The 18,327-nt window shown below is 54.7% G+C and overlaps 1 protein-coding gene across 1 annotated transcript in view; it reads left to right on the top strand.

Moving 5' to 3' along the window:
• MROH2A (maestro heat like repeat family member 2A) overlaps positions 1-18,327 on the top strand; it is a 51,941-nt gene that overhangs the window by 19,825 nt on the left and 13,789 nt on the right. Inside the window, exons 14-27 of the mRNA XM_069083219.1 lie at positions 667-707; positions 1,229-1,370; positions 2,711-2,763; positions 3,713-3,820; positions 4,814-4,933; positions 5,725-5,847; positions 6,857-7,009; positions 7,171-7,290; positions 8,690-8,769; positions 11,828-11,936; positions 12,634-12,729; positions 12,994-13,098; positions 14,810-14,933; positions 17,047-17,162. Of these exons, the coding sequence (XP_068939320.1) occupies positions 667-707; positions 1,229-1,370; positions 2,711-2,763; positions 3,713-3,820; positions 4,814-4,933; positions 5,725-5,847; positions 6,857-7,009; positions 7,171-7,290; positions 8,690-8,769; positions 11,828-11,936; positions 12,634-12,729; positions 12,994-13,098; positions 14,810-14,933; positions 17,047-17,162 (1,490 nt within the window). The remainder of the gene's footprint in view (positions 1-666; positions 708-1,228; positions 1,371-2,710; positions 2,764-3,712; positions 3,821-4,813; positions 4,934-5,724; positions 5,848-6,856; positions 7,010-7,170; positions 7,291-8,689; positions 8,770-11,827; positions 11,937-12,633; positions 12,730-12,993; positions 13,099-14,809; positions 14,934-17,046; positions 17,163-18,327) is intronic.

Raw genomic sequence — 18,327 nt, 5'->3', positions numbered from 1 at the left:
CCCCCCCCCCCCCCCAATCTGTGATCCACCCAGACTGGTCTTCTCTCTGTTTTTCATGCACAGCCCCCATCTCCTGCCTCCAGGCCTTTACATCAGTTACCTCTCATGCCTGGAGTGCATGCCCTGCTTACCTCCCTCAGAGTCCCTCCCTTCCTTGGAGACACAGCTCAGGCAGCCTGTCCTGATCTCCGCCGATGGTGTTCAATCTCTATGTCCTCACGTCCATACTGGCTGCCTCTCCCACGAGAGCGCAGGCCCTCGCCACCAGGGACTGCCGGACTGTGGCATTCATATTCTCACTCGGAGGAGCTGTCTGGAGATTGGCCGACTGACAGATGGAGGAGTCCTCTCTGTCTTCGGATGTGGAAGCCTTAGCTTTGCGCTCTCCTGCAGCTGTTTGAATGGTGTGGTGTCCTATTGCATTGGGAGAATTTGCCCATTTGGAATCTGTTGGGGCATGTGGCACAGCAGGTTGGTCTAACTAGATTTGCCACCCACTGCCTCCAGATTTCCACTGTGCCTGGTGTTGACCGAGTCCCTGGGGAGATGTTTGGGAACAGGATCTCTTGGGGTCCCTCAAGCCGCTTTCCTGCCTGGTGCCGAGGTGGCCCCAAACGGCCCATGCCTGGCCTTGAGCGTGACTGTGGCTTGTTCTCTTCTTTCTAGTGGGACTCCCTGCTCCTCAGAGGCTGTTGGCCAGGCTGCTGGTGAGTGGGCTTGCCCTGCGGGGGGCATGGTGCTGCCGACTGGACGGGGCCGCATTCGCTCGTCTGTCTCAGGTCCCCAGTGTCCACGAGGGAGGGGTCCTGCCTGACTTCGTTATAGGCAAAGCTCCTTTGGAGGTGGCTGTGAGTGGGCAGGGTACCAGGAGACCCCGAGATACAGACCACCCTGGCAGGGGATGTCTGGAGCTCAGCGGCATTTCCAAATGCCCTTGACTCATTTGGACTGGACACTCTGGCCATTTTTGTGCGCAGGAGGGAGGGAGGGACCAGATGTGGAGTGGGAGAGCAGGTGTCTCATGGTGAGGACCCTGACGGGACAGCCTGCATCCCTGGCTCAGAGCTGTGACTTCTCAGTCTAGCCCAGGACCCTGAATCTGTTACCCCACCCCCTCCATCCCAGCCCCGCCTCGCCTGGTTACCCCACCCAAATGGCCTGGTGTCTCCTGAGGGGACCCTCAGATGGCAGGCTCAGCTGTCCTTCTCTCCCCTTGTCCCCCCTGCAGGTGCTTCTGTCAGCCCCGTACAAGGGGGAGGGCCGCGGTGTGGCCATGCTGCAGCTGCTGAAGACCCTGCACCAGAACGTTGCCCCCGCCATGGCGGACCTCTGGGAAGTCGAGATTCCCACTCTGATTCAGTACCTGGAAGGTAAGGCACCTGGGGCAGCCTCCGAAGGGGTCCTTCAAGCAGGTCCTGCATATGGCTGGTGCTTGGTATATACCTTTGCCCTTTCCCCACTCCCCTGCGAAATCAGTGAGCATTGATTACAAGGCTCCTACATGCCAGGTACACAATAGGTGCTTAATCAATGTGTGTTGACTTGGGCTAGGTGTGGACTCTGCCCTGGACACTGGGCACTGGGTGGCCTTGCCCGAGTCCCCTCTGATCCCCCCCTGGTCAGCTTCCTTAGCTGGAGGACTGTTGGAAAAGCAAAAACAGAACTGGTATCAAAAGAAACTTTTTTTTTTTTTTGCTTTTTGAAGGGCAATTGGGGTTAAGTGACTTGCCCAAGGTCACACTAGTAAGTGTTAAGTGTCTGAGGCCGGATTTGAACTCAGGTCCTCCTGACTCCAGGGCCGGTGCTCTATTCACTGCATCACCTAGCTGCCCCAGCTCAAAAGAAACTTATTAAGGGAAATCCACAGTAAGCGATCACTCTGGCCAGAAGCGGACTCAGCCCTTCTTGTGCAAGGATACAGAAGCCAAGCTGGTTGTAGTCACCTGTCTGGTGCAGACACTCCCTTCAGAGGATGGGCGGGTTCTCTGTCTTCCGGGCGCCCCTTGCCATTCTCATGCATTATCACTGATGAGGCTCCAATTCTAGGCTGGGCGTGTTAGACAACATACATAACAAGCACAGCAGTAACCCTGAATCCTGACCCCCGTGTCCTTACCTGGGCCTGGGAGTCCGAGGCCGCTGGCTGCTTCCTGACTTGCCAAGCCCCGCCGTGGCCGGCTGCTCTGTTGTCTAGGACTCTGTGGGACCTGGGGATCCGGCTTCTCCCCAGGCTGCTGCCTGCCCTGCTAGCCTGGCTCTTAGCCGTGGCCTTCTTGCAGCAATTCTGCAGTCCCTTCGCCACTTCTCACCATGCCCCTTCCCCAGCTCGCCATCACAGAGCCTCAGTTTCCCCATCTGTCCCCTGTGGGGTCGTCAGGAGGCCCGTCAAGGCCGCTCCAGAAGTGTGGGTTCTTGGTGCTGTCACACCTCCCTCCTTGCAGCCTTCTCCTCTGAGGTTGCCTTCCATCCCCTCTCCTTGTATCTCCCTTCATGGGCATGTGCTCTCCCCACAGCGGAATGTAAGCTTGGGAAGGGCAGGGACCGTTTCATTTTTCCCTGGCACCCCCTTGCTTAGGAAGGACCTTGCACGCAGCAGGTGCCTGATAAATGCTTGTTGCTTGTGTGGCTGGCTGCTCATCCCTTGTCACCGCCGGTTAAGAGGCCAGGAGAGGGCAGGTGCTCACGTCTGCTTGTTCCATTCTTTCTGTAGAGCACACGCAGTATACATGGAACCAAAAAACCTGGGAAGACAAGCTGATCCAGGTACTTGGGGTGGGGGGGAAGGAGCTGGAGTGTTGGTCCAGGTTGGGGAGGGGCACTAGGCCAGAAGAAGCCTCAGAGTCCAGCCCCTCCATTTTACAGATGAGACTGAGGGTCATGCAGGCAGAGGTGGGAGCTGAACCCAGGCCTACTGCCCACCCAGGATGGCCTGCAGCCCTGGGCTCTGGGGGTCTTTGGGGAGCCCGAGAGGCTTCCCTCACTAAGTACTCATTAGATGTTGGCCAGACACCTGCCTTGTGGAGTGCACCAGCTGGCTCTGACGGAGGTGGGCAGGAGGGCCCCTTGTGCCCCAGCGGTGTGTGCGTGGGGTGGACTTACCGTCAAGAGAGCCTCGGCTTCGATCGCGCAGACAGACGCTCTGCTTTTCTGAGGCTCGTTCTCCTTATCTGTAAGAAGGAGATGAGAACAGCCTGGTAACAAGTACCGCTCCGGGCTCTCGTGAGGCGCCCATGGGCAAGGTCCGTAAAGTGCCTTAAGGCATGAGGGAAATGCCGAGAGTTGGTATCTTTGTCACTGTTGTTGTAGTGTCTGGGAGGCAGGAGGGTGTGCTGGGGACAGTGACAACTCTGGAGCCTGGGAGGCCACTGGGTCCAGTGGACAGAGGGGGGTGTCAGAGGAGCTGGGTTCCATTTGGGCTCTGACCCCGGCTCTGTGACCTCTGAGGCCCCTTCTTCTTCTAGGGCCCCACATCCTGAACAAGTCACTCTCAGTGCCCCAGCTACTCTTCTGAGGCTCAGAGCAGAGCTGCTGATTGATCGGCTTTGGTGGAGGAAATCGCCCATGCTGGGATTTCACTAGGCCGATGAAATCACCACTCTGGTTGTCAGCAGGGTTACTAAGTGTCTTAAGGGTACCTGAGGGATGATCCCTGTCTCACTCCTCAGTCCCTGGCGACCAGCCAGACTAGGAAGGTTATCTGTCTTGTTCATAGTTTTTGAGGAACTCCCTCAAGAGAACGCAGGGGACCACATGGAGTCTGCGACTGAGCCGGGAGCTGAACCACCAGATCGTCAGCTACGAGAGCCCCTCGGTGGAGAAGGTAGGTTCTCTCCCTGCCTGTCCTGAGAAGGCTCAGTGCTTGGGGCTGCTGTCAGTGGAGGCAGACGGGAATGGGGCACTCGGACAGGTGGCTGGTGGGCGAGCTTTCTAGTGTGGGGGAATGAGCTGCCGGGGGCACGGGGTAACTTTGGGCCAGCCATTCCAATCCCCGGAGTCTCCTCATCTCTAAGATAAGGGCTTTGGACTCAGTGATCACTGGTGTTCTTTTTGGCTTGCACGGTCTATGTCCCTGTGAAATAGGCTCTGGCAGTAAGTGGTGACAAGGGTGAATCACAGATGGGGGCCCATCCACAGAGAATGAGGGCCCAAGGGCACTTTCCCTCCAGGTAGGCATCACGACCTTCCTGTGTGACCTTGAACAAGCTCCTTGCCCTCTCTGGGGCCTCTCTGGCCTCAGTGTCTTCATCTGTAGAATGATCCTACTTCTAGGATTGAGCTGCAGCTTGAAGGGACACAGAGGACGTTTAGTTTAACCCTCTCATTTTACTGAGGCTCGTGAGGCGAGATGTTTCCCAGGGCGCAGCTGGGATTCACACTCGGGTCCTTGGACTCCAAGTCCATTGGCCCACACAGCCTTCCCTGAGCTGTTGAGAGACTCAGGAGAGATCATGTATCTGAAGCAGTTTTTAGATTTACATCCTTTAAAGGAACAAGCTTTGCTCCTGGGACAAAGTGGAACAGTCCCTCAAAGCAGGTGGCCCAGTGTCTGTCTCCTTCTGCACCCCGAGCCCCTTGCTTCTGTAGGGCCTTGTCAGTCCTCTGGCATGGGGCTGGTCACCAGGCTCTATGGAGATGTCGGCCAGCATTGTTGGGGGGCAGAGCCCTGGTCTGGGGGCTTCTGGTCCTGGCGCTTGTCAAGGTCTCTGCCTGTGGATCTAGTCTCCTCAGATGATGAAATTCTGGGCTCCATCCTTTGGGGGGACGGGATGTGTAGCCTCACGGGCTCTACTCCCTCTTCTTGGCCTTCTTCCAGGCCTTCCTGTACCGGGCACTGGGCTTCACCCTGGCCGCCGGGCAGGAGGCTGACAAGGTGGAGACCCAGCTCATGGAACTTCTGCACAAGACAGACTACGGAAACGACTTTGACCGAGAGGTGAGGCCCCGGCTCGGTGGCTTCCACATTCACGCGGCTGTCCTCTGCTGCAGCATGTGTGACCTGGGCACTGGGCATTGGTGATCGGGCATAGCCGCCCAGGGAGGGAAGGCCCTCCTAAGGCTGGCAGGCAGGCACGAGAGCTGCTCCATTTGGCCCTGCTGGAAGGGCGACCAGGGATGGGTAAAAGTAGAAGAGGTACATTTGGATTTGGGGTCAGGAACAACCTTCTTAACAGTGGGAGCCCTCCCAGGTTGGGCCAGGCTGTCTCAGGAGGCAGTAGCTTCTCCCTTGGGGAGGCCCTTAGGCCCAGGCTGGATGAGCCCTTGGGGGCAAGAGGGTTCTTAGGGGGGTTTGTGAACGTGTTTAAAAACAATGTCGATAACTGTTTCCATAAGATTGGCCTCCTTGGCAATCCTATGTGTCTTATGCTATGCATTTAAAAACATGATTTGGAGAAAGGTGAGTGCATGGGCTTTCACAGGCTGACTGCCCGAGGGGTCCAGGATGCCCCAAAGGGGGATGCCTTGACTTCAGAGCACTGTAGGGGGCTCCAGGCCAGAGACAGCTGGGGCTCATGGGCTCTGAGGCCCTTCCCAAAGCTGCCTGCTGTTTAGGGGTTCTCTGATTCTTCTGGGAGCTGGCAATCTGCTTACCTTGGGGGCTCGGCCTAGCAGTGACCCCCGTGCCCCAAGCCCCGGAGGCCAGGCCCCCACCAGTCTGGCTTAACAGCCCGAGTTCTCCCTCTTCTGTTCCTCATTCCTCCTCCCTGTCCTCGTCCCCCTTTCCAGGGAGCCATCCTCTGCTTGGGGCTCTGTGCCCGGGCTCAGGTGGTCACTGTGCTCCATGTGCTCCAAGAGTTTGAGGAGAAAATTCAGGAGACAGAAGATTCCTGGCACATCAGTGCCTGGAGGGTGAGGCCTCTGGGGGGACTCAGCGGGCCCTGGAGGCCAGCCTCGGTGCACCCTGGACAGAAGGCTTATGGGGCCTGGGCAGAGGCTGGGGGGAGGCAGAGGCCAGACTCAGTGCGCCCTGGACAGAAGGCTTATGGGGCCTGGTCAGAGGCTGGGGGAGGTGGAGGCTGGGGGGAGGCAGAGGCCAGACTCAGTGCGCCCTGGTCTCAAGGCTTAGGGGGACTGGTCAGAAGTGGGGGAGGGTCTCTGTCTCTTTTGTACCCCACTTTGCCTGTCTACAAAATGAGGGCTGTAGTGGTTGCTGAAATTCCTCCCAGAGCTAAGACTCAGTGACTATTTTGGGTCGGGGGCTGGGGAAGACACTAGAAGGGGACTCTTTCAGGCCCCTCACCAGCAGACCCAGCCCTGCCTGTGGACATCAGGGAGGCTCCTCCCCCACCCCCTAGTCCATGTCAGTGATTCAAACCATTAATTCAATTCAGTAAGCATTAATTGGGCACCTGCTGCATCCTGGTGCTGGGAGAGATGAAGAATGGCCTCGAGGAGCTTTTCTACATCAGTGGGGGTGGGAGGACAAAGGATCCTGGGCTTATAGTTGGGAGGGACCTCAGGGGTCATCTGGCTGCTGGCTGCTAAGAGCCACTGAGGGCAGGAGAAGGGCCAGGGCCTCTCCTATGGTCCCACAAGCAGTAAATACAAGGGAGATCTGGGCCCAGGGCTGCCAGCTCAGCCTGGGCTCACATACATGAACTCCAGACGCACTCTCTGCCAGGCATGTGCTGTGGTTGGGGGAGGGCCTAAAGCACCAATAACCAGGGCCTGGGGGGGCCTTCAGGGTCCCCTGTGCCCGTGAGCTGAGCCCGAAGAGCATTCCAGGAATGGGGAGAGAGGGGCAGCTATGAAGTCTGGTGCTTAGGGGGAAGGGAAGGGGCTGCTCTGAGGTCCTTGAGTGTTTGGACCTCCTTGCCGGGAGGCCAGGACTTCCAGGGTTCCTTTGCTCCCCTTCCAGAGTGACCACCCCTGGAGGAGGGAGGTGGTGAAGAGTGCCCTCATGGTGATGTACAGCAGCGTGGCGGCCCACTGCCACCCAAGGGTGCTCCTGTCCCGCGTGGAGAAGGACATCACTAAGAAGATCCTGCATCACTACGCTACCAGCTGCCAGGTGACCACAGGGGGCATGAGGCACCTAAGGGAGGCAGGCCTGCAGGGAGCCCCCCCTGCCTTCTGGGGGGCTCCGGGCCCGGGGCTGCAGCTGTGGTTCTGTGGCTTCTTCGTCCTGACGCCTCTCCGGCCTCGGCTCCTGTCCCTTGTGTGCGGGCACAGGACGTGTCTCTGAAGCTGGCCTTCGTCCAGAGCATCACTCAGATCTGTGTGGCCATCCAGGCCCTGGGCAGGGCGGACTTCGACTATGCCTACAAGACCGAGCTCACTGGTAACCTCATGGTGAGCTGGGGGCGGGGCCTGCCTGACGCTGGGGGGTCTGGGGGGTGTCTGGGAGCTGCCTGGGCCTGGCCATTGGACAGCCTGGCTGCTGCCCATCTGCAGCAGGCAGGGAGGGTTCCATCTCTGGAGCCTCCGGATTCCACTCAGGGCCCCTCCAAGAGAGGGAATTGGGGCCCTGGGCTCCCTTTAGTGAGAGGTACACTGAGGCCCCAGGAGTAGTAGAACGGTGTGTGTGTGGGCATGTGTGTCTGTGAGTGTGTGCACGTGTGTGTATGTGTGTGACTGTGTGTGTACGTGTGTGCGCGAGTGTGTGACTGTGTATGTGTGCGAGTGTGTGACTGTGTGAGTATGAGTGTGTGACTCTGTATGTGTGCGAGAGTGTGCACGTGTGTGTATGTGTGTGACTGTGTATGTGTACGTGTGTGAGTGTGTGACTGTGTGAGTGAGTGTGTGTATGTGTGCGTGAGTGTGTGACTGTGTGAGTATGAGTGTGTGACTGTATGTGTGCGAGTGTGTGACTGTGTTTGTGTGTGTACATGTGTGTGAGTGTGTGTATGTTTGTGAGTGTGTGTGTGACTGTGTGAGTATGAGTGTGTGACTGTGTATGTGTACGTGTGTGCGCGAGTGTGTGACTGTGTGAGTATGAGTGTGTGACTGTGTGTTTGTGTGTGTATGTGTGTGAGAGTGTGTGTGACTGTGTGAGTATGAGTGTGTGACTGTGTGATAGTGTGTGAGTGTATGTGTGTGTATGTGTGAGTGTGACTGTGTGTGACAGTGTGTGTGAGTGTGTGACTGTGAATGTATGTGTATGAGAATGTATGTGTGACTGTGTGAGAGTGTGTGACTGTATGTATGTGTGTGAGAATGTGTGAGTGTGACTGTGTGTGAGTGTGACAGTGTGTGACTGTGTGTTACTGAGTGTGACTGTGTGCATAAGAGTGTGTGTATGTGAGATTGTGTGTGAATGTGTGTGTGAATGTGTGTGTGAGTGTATGTATATGTGTGAGAGTGTGTGTTTAAGACAGTGTGTGTATGTGTATGAGTATGTATGTGAGTGTGAATGTGTGAGTGTGCGAGTGGGTGTGTGTGGTTAGTGCTACAGACTTGGGCTTGTTTCATTGTTCGTGCATGGGTCCCCAGCTCCAGCCGAGGGACTAGCACACAAGAGGCATCCAGTAAAAGCTTTCTGGTTAGCTGCGTGGCCGTGGACAAACCATCCCAACTCTCTGAGCCTCAGTGCCCATGTCTGCAAAATGGGGACAACAGGCTCTGCTTTGTGGGGTTTTTGTGACACTCCCGGGAGGCAGCACGGTCAGGCTCTCTGCAAGCCTCTGTTAAAGGCTCTCTGCCCATTGCCATGATCACGATTCTCATCCCTGTCCTCGTTTGTCCTGGGCAGGTGATCCTCAGGACGGAGCCGCTGGACTCGCTGGTGTCTCCTGTGCGCTGCCTGACGATGACGGCCCTCTGGCACCTCAGGTAGGCTGGACCTGTGCTCCTGGGCCCTGGGCAAGAGGCTGCTGCTGCCCTTCTCAGAGATCGGCCCTCAGAACGCCCTTCACCTTCTCATGGCTGGGCAACACTCACCACCGTAGGGGCAGAGTTCCAAGAAAGCACGACTAGGCCACTGATCCCCCTGGAAAATGGCCAGAAAGCTGGAGGGAAGGAGGAAATGAGAGGGTCTCGTGGTTAGAGTCCTGGCGCGCTGGGGGTAGGAAGCCAGCCACCATCTTGATTGGCTGGGCATGTTGGAGCAGGCTCAGATGCCGCCTGGCCCTGGGCCCTCTCTCTGGGAAGATGAGGCAGGTGCCCATGGAAAGAGAACCCACCATATTAAACATGCTGCCCACCCCCTATGTGGGGGCCATTCCGGCCCCTCTCTGAGTCTCCCGACTCACACTGATTAAAGGTGAAAGCTTCGTCAGGTAACCCCTGAGGTCCTCAACTGGCCTGGGTGGCACTGCCATGTTCCTTCCTTTGTCCCTTGTTCTCTTGGGAACCTGGTGCAAGCCCCTTCCCTCGCGGGCCTCACTTTCCCCATCTGTAACATGGGGAGATTGGAGGGGCCGATGATGAAAATCTCTTCTTGCTCTGAATCCTTGGAGCCCCGTAACCCCAGTGGCCTTTGTCCCAGAGAAGCATTTTGAGAAAGGTCCATGTGCCCAACTCCCATGGCCCGCCTCGGCTCTCCTGGGCTCATGTACATGCCTGGACTAGTCCAGGGGCTCACAGAACACAAGATGACGCAGGCGCAGCTACCATGACAGGCAAATTGATTCCCTGGAAACCACCATAATTTCTTGTAAAGAACAAATAGGGCAGGCTGCCTACGTCACACACTTAATGGATAGGCATGCAACCCAGGGCATAGGCGTGTGTGTGTGTGTGTGTGTGTGTGTGTGTGTGTGTGTGTGTGTGGCATTACTGTGGACTCTAGCAAGGCATCACGGGAAGCTTCAGACCCAAGCTAGGGCCTGAGTTCTGCTGCTGAGGCCAGGAGCTTTGGGTGCCCTGGGTGCCTGGTGGCTGTACTTCCTGTCCTGCTGTGGTGAGACCTTATGTGAGATGCTGTGAGCACCTCAGAGGCCTAGTGGGGGAGAGGCACCTCACATTTCATAGGATGTCATGAAAGGCATAGACAGCTGACCTGCCTTCCTCCCCGCCAAGTGGCCGGAGGAAGCACGGCTCTTTGCTGTTTAAGGCAGCCATGCAGATGGGCTGTGGCCTGCTCACCCGCTGGGCAGAGAAGAGTGTGAATGACAGCGAGAGGTGCAGGAGAGCCGGGGCAGGGGTGCTGCTCACATCACTGGGGGCACCGCGCCCCGCTGCTACTGCGGAGGAAGCAGGAGCCTCTGAGAGATGACCCCCTGCTCACGGGCGTCCCAGACATCCTCCCCTCACACCCAGCTCAACGCACTGCCTGGCCTTCACCTCCTCACAGCAGCCTCCCCGCACCCCCATGGGGGACTTCCTCCACGGTCTCCCTCATACATGTTTTCTTCCCCCTGGTATTTTCCTTCAGGGTAGACCATCCAGTTCACTTCCATTTGTAACCCCAGCTCTTAGCAAAGGGAAAGTCCTTGATAAATGTGATAAATTCTCATTCACTCACTCTTCTATCTATCATCTATCTATCTATCTATCTATCTATCTATCTATCTATCTATCTATCTATCTATCTATCTATCTATTATCCGTCCATCCATCCACCCATCCATCCATCCATCCATCCGTCCGTCCGTCCGTCCGTCCACCCACCCATCCATCCATCCATCCATCCATCCATCCATCCATCCATCCATCCATCCATCCATCCATCCATCCATCTATCATCTGTCTCTCTCTGTCTCTCTCCATCCATCCCTCTGTCCCTCCGGGCATCCATCCATGAATCCTTCCGTCTATGTCTCCACCCTTCCCCTCCCCTCACTCTCTCACCTCCCCCCCATCTCTCTCTCTCTCTTCAGTGGACATTCAGTAAGTGCTTACCATGTCCAAAGCCTTGTGCTGCCCTTGGGCTTTGAGCAGAGCAAGAACAAAACTGCTGAGGCCACACTGGCCTCCTGAGAGAAGGAAACTCTCGAGGAGAAGCTGGGGTTCAGGGGAAGCTGGCTGGGAAGAGTGAGGAATGCCCTGAATGGGAACTCAGAGACTTATAAAGGATATCACGGACTTATAGCTGCAAACGGCCGCAGAGGCTGATGAGTCCGACCTCATTTTGCAGGCAAGGAAACTGAGGAATGCAGAGCTTGAGTGACTTTCCCAGAGCCAAGAGGCTGGGGTGTGTCTGAGGCAGGATCCACAGCACCAGGAACTGTGGATCAGGGTTCTAAGCCAGGCTGTGCTCCTTCAGGTTCCAGGCCAGACTGTGCTCCTCCCCATTGACTGTGAACTGGGTTCTAGGCCAGGCTGTGTTCCTCCAGCTTCTAGGCCATGCTGTATTGCTATGGGTTCTAGGTCAGTCAGTGGTCTTCCTCACTGACTGTGGATCTGGGTTCTAGGCCAGGTTGTGCTTCTTCTCACTGGCTGTGGTTTGGGGTTCTAGGCCATGCTGTGTTGCTGTGGGTTCTAGGTCAGGCTGTGCCCCTCTTTGCTTTCTGTGGATCTGGGTTCTAGCTGGGGCCTCTTGTTCTCAGGCTCCTCAGCTATAAAACAAGGGACTGGATGAAATCCTCCCATTTTTTCTGGTTCTACCCTTCTGTAGAATGTCAGGGCCTTAGGGACAAGGATGGCTTCATTCCTATCTGTGTAGTGAGGCATTCAGGCAGCTGACAGATACTTGTGAAGCACCAGGTGTGTGTGTGTGTGTGTGCCAGGTGCTGGGCCAAGTGCTGGGCAGGCAGAGAATGGCCAAGCCTGGGCCCTGCGCCCAGGGAGTGCACCCAGCACGCTGTATTGTGCACAGTAGGTGCTGAATTATGCTGAATGGAAGTGGAGCCTACCCTGAGATAGGAAGGTGGCTGTTCCACTTTCCTTCAGCCTCTTTGGACAGTGGGGGGCCAGCATCGAACTCCTCTCTGTCCCTTGCTTTCCCCAGCAAACTGAGGCCTCCTTTCACCCTGGAGGAAAACCACGAGTTGATGGACAGGAGCATCCAGTGTGTATTCCCCCTCCCCCCTCCAGGAGAGGACAGCGAACAAGTCAAGGTGAGTTCTTGTTCAGAGGTGGAGGTCTGTGCTGACCTCGGTCCTGAATCTGACCTCCCTCCTTCAGACCATTACGCTGCCTGCCACCCGCCTTGGTAAGGCTCCTGGACCTGGACCCAGGCACACCTGAGACCATGGGGGAGGGCTGTGAGTGTTAGCCAGGTGGTGCCCATTGCTGACCTCGTGACCAGCCCTTCAGAACACTCTGTGCCTGTGGCTAACCTGAGGCCATTTATAGCCATGGACAAAACCTTCCGGGAGACACAGGGAAAGCATGGAGAGAATGGGAGCCTCAGGTGCCCACACTCCTCTTAGAGGACAAACTCAGGTTCAGGGGGCACCAGACCTGGCATGAAGGTGGAGCTGTCTCAGGTGCCCTTCCAGCCTCTCCTCCATGCCTGCTCACGTGGCCAACCATGCTAACGAGAATCTCTCGCTGACTGTCAGGCTTCACCAGCTCCAGCTGGCCTCACCTCACCACGTCATAGCCTGAGAGCTGCAAGGGACCTCAGCATCTCCTCCTCTAAACCCTTCATTTTACAGAGGAGGAAACTGAGGCTCCAAGCATTTCAGTGCCCTCCCGTGGAGCCTGGGGGACCAGCCTCCTCCCCCGCTCTGCTGTCCTTCTCCCTTGCTTCGGCAGACCCAGGGACTCCTGATGGATGTCATGACCCCCATGCACATCTCTTGGTCGCAGACACTGTACGAGAACACCATGAGTGCCCTGATGAAGCTGATGCAAAGCCTCCTGGAAAGAGAGATGGACCCCAAGGGCCTCCAGGAGGTGTTCCATGTGAGTGTCTTGGAGAGGGCACCCAGAGCCCCCTCCAAGGTGGCCGTGAGTGGGGCATCTTGGGCTGCGGCCCGGCCTGCAAAGCTCTCCTCCTGGCAGGGCCTCTCTGGTTCCCGGAGCATGGCAGGAGCTTGCTCCCAGACTCAGGGTCCTTCATGGCAGCACGCGGGGGGTTGTTCCGGGCTCGGAGGGGGCCCTTGGCTGGGAGGCTGGCCAGGCTCTCAGGGCTTCTCCCTTGCCTTTGCATCTCCTTCCCTCTGCTAGCTGCTTGAGAAGTGGTTGCACTCGGAGAAGGACTGGGAGCGGGAGCGAGCGGTCACGCTGGGTCTTCACCTCTTGAAGGTCTACAGGGAGGGCGTCACCATCCTTGTGAGTAAGGGAGCCGCCATCGGCTCTGGACAAACGGCCCTCCTGGGCCTTGATGGGGGGTCGGGCCTGGTCTGGCCGAGAGCCTGCGTGGAGGGGGGCCGCCGCCCGAGCTTGCCTTACTGTACTTACTGTAACCATTTCTCCAATTAACCAACATTGATATTCCCTCTCGCCCCCTCACCCCCATTGAGCAACAAATACAAATCAAGCCTTGATAAGAAAAGCTTCCCTCCCCGGCCTGGCCTGTGGCATCTGCCTACGGACAACCCCCCCCCACGCCCCTCACCTGTGTCTGGGGGTGCGCGTGCGGATGCGGGTGTGGGTGCCGGTGTGGGTGGGGCGCGCTCTGCCCCGATCGGAGTCCGTGTCCTTCTTCCCCTCGCCTGCTCTGTATCAGCTCTTTCCTCTGGACTGGCCCTTTCCGCCACCCCGTGATCCCCACATGCAGCAGGTTTCGCCGTCCCTGGGCAGTCGCCGGGAGCTGGGGCAGTTCACGCGTGTACCGCATGGTTTCAGGTTTGCCAAGCTCTGTAAGCGCTGATGGTGAACATTCTTCTCACACAGCCCTGGGAGGTAGGGATATTATACCCATTCTGCAGATGAGGAAGCCCAGACAGGTGCAGTGCCTCAGCCTGGATCACATAGCCTGTCTACGGCAGGACTCTAACTCAGGTCTTCCTGACTTCCTCCTCCACGCTGCCTAGGTCCAAGCTTCTCAGCCCAAGGTCGTTTAGGCGTACTGAGCTTTTTAAAAAATAGGGTTTGGGGTTCTTTTGGTTTTGTTTTTTGAGTGTCAGCATGGAGTAGATGGCTGGCTGGCCCTGGAGGGCAGAAGGCTTGGGTTCCAGGGTTCTGTGGAGCTAGCGCTAAACAGCTCCGGAGAGCTGATTGCTAAATTTCCGGGGTGAACATTTGCGCCTTGTTGAAGCCAGCAAACGCTGAGCTACAAAGTTCGGTTTGAGTTACTGTTTTGTTGGTTGTCTAGACCTAAGAAAGTAAGGGCTAAAAGGTCTAAGAAGCTTAAGCTCAGAAGTGCCCTGGGCCCCGGGAGAGCCCACTAAGCACTTAGCAGGACTACTGCCTTAGGCTCCAGTCCTAATTTTGACAGCCAGTGGCCATGTGACCCTGGGCAGTCCCTTCACCCTCAGCGCCCAGACAGCCCCCAAGACTATTAGGAACAGCTCTGAATTGGTAGAGGGGGCTTCTCATTGGAAGGCCAATGAACTGGCAGGTTTGGCCTATTAAAAATCGTTTTCTTACTGCCTTCTGTTGTTACACCACAAACCTCCTCACCCCAGCAGAACCCTGCCTTGTAACAACCCAGAAATCCTTGGACAAAGTCAACGGAGGGATGCAGCCTGATGGTGTATGCCACCCCCCCCTTCACCTTCCTATTCAAAAGAGGAAGAAATGTCTCCTAGACCAAACTGAATCCTCTCTGGGTTTGAGCCTGGGTGTGAGTGTAATGAAAGAGAGAGACAGAGACATAGAGAGACAGAGAGACAAAGACAGAGACAGGGAGAGACAGACAGAGACCGAGAGACACACACAGAGACACAGACAGAGAGAAAGAGAGACAGAGACACAGAGAGAGACAGAGAGACACACAGAAAGAGACAGAGAGACAGAGACACGCAAAGCGATACATAGAGACACACAGACACACATGGATTCTAATCAGTCCAACTGTTTGCCTTTGCTTAAAAAATAGATACCCCTGAAATCTGGCCAGTTTGGCACTCTGATCGGACTCCTGGCTCCACATACCTGTGACTCCCAAGTGAGGACCCGTCAGTCCACCATTGATGTCATCTGCTGCCTTTTAGACCTCCAAGGTAAGAAGACAAGAAATCATGGGCTTCTCCTCTGCTCAGGCTGGGGTGGGTGGTGAGTGGAAATTTGTATTGTTGGATGTTGGCCCTACCCTGAGGGAGCTTACACTCTTACTGAGGAGACAAAGCAAAGATACATACAAAGCTAACAAACTTTATTTTTTTTTCACTCTCTTATTTTTCCTTTTCAATTGCATGTAATTTTTTCTAACATTAATTAAAAAAAAATTGAGTTCCAAATTCTCTCCTTCCTCCCCTTGAGAAGGCAAACAATTTGATAGTTTATTCATATGCAATCATGCAAAATATATTTCTTTATTGTCATGTTGTGAAAGAAAAGAAACCAAACACACATACACAGACACACACACAAAAGTGAAAAATAGTCTGCTTCGATCTGCATTCAGACTCCATCGGTCCTTTCTTTGGAGGTAAATGGCATTTTTCATCATGAGGCCTTTGGAACTGTCTTGGATCATTGTGTTGCTGAGAAGAGCTAAGTTGTTCACAGCTGGTCTTTAATGTTGCTGTTACTGTGCACAATGTTCTCCTGGTTCTGCTCATTTCACTTTGCATTGGTTCATATATGTCTTCATATACATTTTACTCAGAATATTCTGCTTGTCACTTCTTATAGCACGATGGTATTCCATCCCAATCATATACCACAACTTTTTCAGCCATTCCCCAATTGATGGGTTTCCCTTAATTTCCAGTTCTTTGCCACCACTAAAAGAGTGAGTATAAAGAATTTGTACATATAGGTCCTTTTCTTTTTTTTTAAATTTCTTTGGGATACAGAACATTTAATAGTGGTATTTCAAGTCCAAGGGTATGAATGGTTTTATGGCCCTTTGGGCAAAGTTCCAAATTGTTCACCAGAATAGTTGGATCAGCTCACAACTCCACCAACAATCCATTAGTATCTCAATTTTCCCACACCCCCTCCATCATTTGTTATTTTACTTTTTTGTTGTATTAGTCAATCTAAAAAGTGTGAAGTGGCACATTAGAGTTGTTTTAATGTGCATTTCTCTAATCAATAGTGATGTAGAGCATTTTTTCATATGATTATAGATAGCTTTGAATTCTTCTGAAAACTGACTTCATATCCTTTGACCATTTATAAATTGGGGAATGACTTGTGTTCCTATAAATGCGACTCAGTTCTCTACGTATTTGAGAGATGAGGCCATTATCAGAGACACTGGCTGTGAAAATTTTCCCCAGCCTCTTGCTTTCCTCCTAATCTTAGCTGCATTGGTTTTGTTCGTGAAAACCCTTTTTAATTTAATGTAATAAAAATTATCCATTTTCTATCCCTTATGCTCTCTATCATTTGTTTGGTCACACATCCTTCCTTTGTCCATAGATCTGACAGGTAAAATAGCCCACACTCCCCTAATCCGCTTCTGATGTGACCTTTTCTGTCTACGCCATGCACCCATTTTGACCTTCTCTTGGTGGACGGTGTGTGTGAGATATTGGTCAATACCTAGTTTCTGCCAAAATACTTCTAATGGTCTTTGCAAAGACAGCATAAAATACTGGAGTGCAGCAGCGGGGGAATTCTCACTAGGGCAGATAGGCTGCTAGAAAGAGGAGAATTAACCTGTCTGTGTTCCTTCAAACTCTCCTCTTTCTGCAATTTATTCTGCCAGTTACTGTTGTCTCAATCCAAGTCAGTCAGTCAGTCAGTCAGTCAGTCAAACGCTTATTAAGCACCTACTCTGTGCCTGGCTCTGTACTAGGTCCTGGGGGTAGAAAGAAGAAAATATAAATTAGTCCCTGACCTCCACAAGCTTATATTTCACTAGGGGGGTGGGGGTGGGGTACAACAGGTAAGTACATACTGAGAGTCTGAGGGGAGAGGAGAGCCCATGGACCACTCAGGGGAGCAGGAACAGCATGAACCGAGTCTCTCATGGGAGGGGAGGGGACCAGGAGGTCCCCAAACTGGGATGCTGCTCTGCAGGGTCCTGGGAAGCCACTGGCAGCCACACACAGACGTCCCGGACACAGTTCTGTGCCCTTAACGGGTTTGCCCTCTTTCTGTGGGGAACCCTGGGGCAGATCTTGTCTCGCTGAGTGTTTTCATTGTCTTTTCAAATTGCAGCCCGGCCTTGGTCCATACAGGACACGGTGACAGAGAAGCTACTGCTGGACATCAGAGATGAGCTGAAGACGACTGACACGGAGAAGATTTACTCCCTGTCCTCCAAGATCGCCAAGGTGACAAAAGCTGGCGACCTGAACTCTGTGTAGTGCTTGTCCCCGGGTGGAAACCGGCCTGGGGCTGCTCACTCCCACTGACCCTCAGCTTGGCTCTGAGTGCCTGGTGCTCCCCTGGCAGCCCTGTGTGCTCCCGGGCAGAGGCAGTGCCTCTGGTGCTGCCAGCACCACTAGTGCTAATGCCCTCACTGCTACTACTGCTACTACTACTACCACCACCACTACCACCGGCACTGCCGCTCCTGCCATTGCCACGACCACTAGTGCTAATGCCCTCACTGCTACTACTGCTACTACTACCACCACCACCACTGTTACTACCACCACTATTTCTACTCTTACTAGTTAGCACTTAAGGCATGTGAAAGACTTTCCGGGTATTAGCTCATTTGACCCTCACAACTCTAAAAGGTTGATGCTGTTATTATCTCCCTTTTACACGTGAGAAAACTGAATCAGATGGTGATGGGGGGTCAGCCATCTCGCGAGTGTCTGAGGCAGGATTTGCACTCAAGTCTTTCTGACTGCAGACCCTGTGCTTTATCTGCCCAGCTGCTGTGACAGACCAGGTCCAGAGCATTGAAGGGGCAGCCTCGCAGGGCTTTCCCTTGTCTTCTCCCTCTGTCCTCTTTAAGGTGCCCCCCCCCCAGCCCCTGGCTGCTTCTCCCCAGGCTGCATAGAACCTCCAACCTCAGGGTCAGCTTCTCTCTGGGGAACTTACAGGCTCCTTGGCTGATGGACTAAAGGGCATCACTTGAGATTTTGCCTCTGGTGCCACAGCACCAGGGCTGCTCTCTGTTCTCAGCCTGTTTTCTTGTGTGTTTGGAAGGCTCCTGCTTGTAGGTTGGGCATCAGAGACCTGGTGGGGACAGAAGGAAAGAGAGGGGTGAGTTGACTCCATGGTGTGAGTCAGTTGAGAGGGCCAGTGAGGTCACTGGCAGTGGGTGGTGTCCACAGGAGCTGGCGTTACCACTGGCCTCTTCCTTGTTCAGGCCTCATCAGAGTTCTGGACACCACATTTTAGGAAGTACACTGGGAAAACCGGAGGATGTGCCTGGGGGGGCCACTGAGATGATGAAAGGCTGGAGGGCCATGCCGCAATGTTCATCCTGGAGAAGAGAAGGCTCAGGAGAGCTGGGGGCTGGGGGAGCCACATGAGCTAGTT

The sequence above is a fragment of the Petaurus breviceps genome, unplaced genomic scaffold, assembly GCF_028583685.1.
Source record: "Petaurus breviceps papuanus isolate PSGF00001 unplaced genomic scaffold, PetGlider_PUasm1.0 173, whole genome shotgun sequence".
Classification (NCBI taxonomy): Eukaryota; Metazoa; Chordata; class Mammalia; order Diprotodontia; family Petauridae; genus Petaurus; species Petaurus breviceps.
The sequence above is the reverse complement of the archived record's forward strand: the minus strand, read 5'-3'. Positions and strand labels throughout refer to the sequence as shown.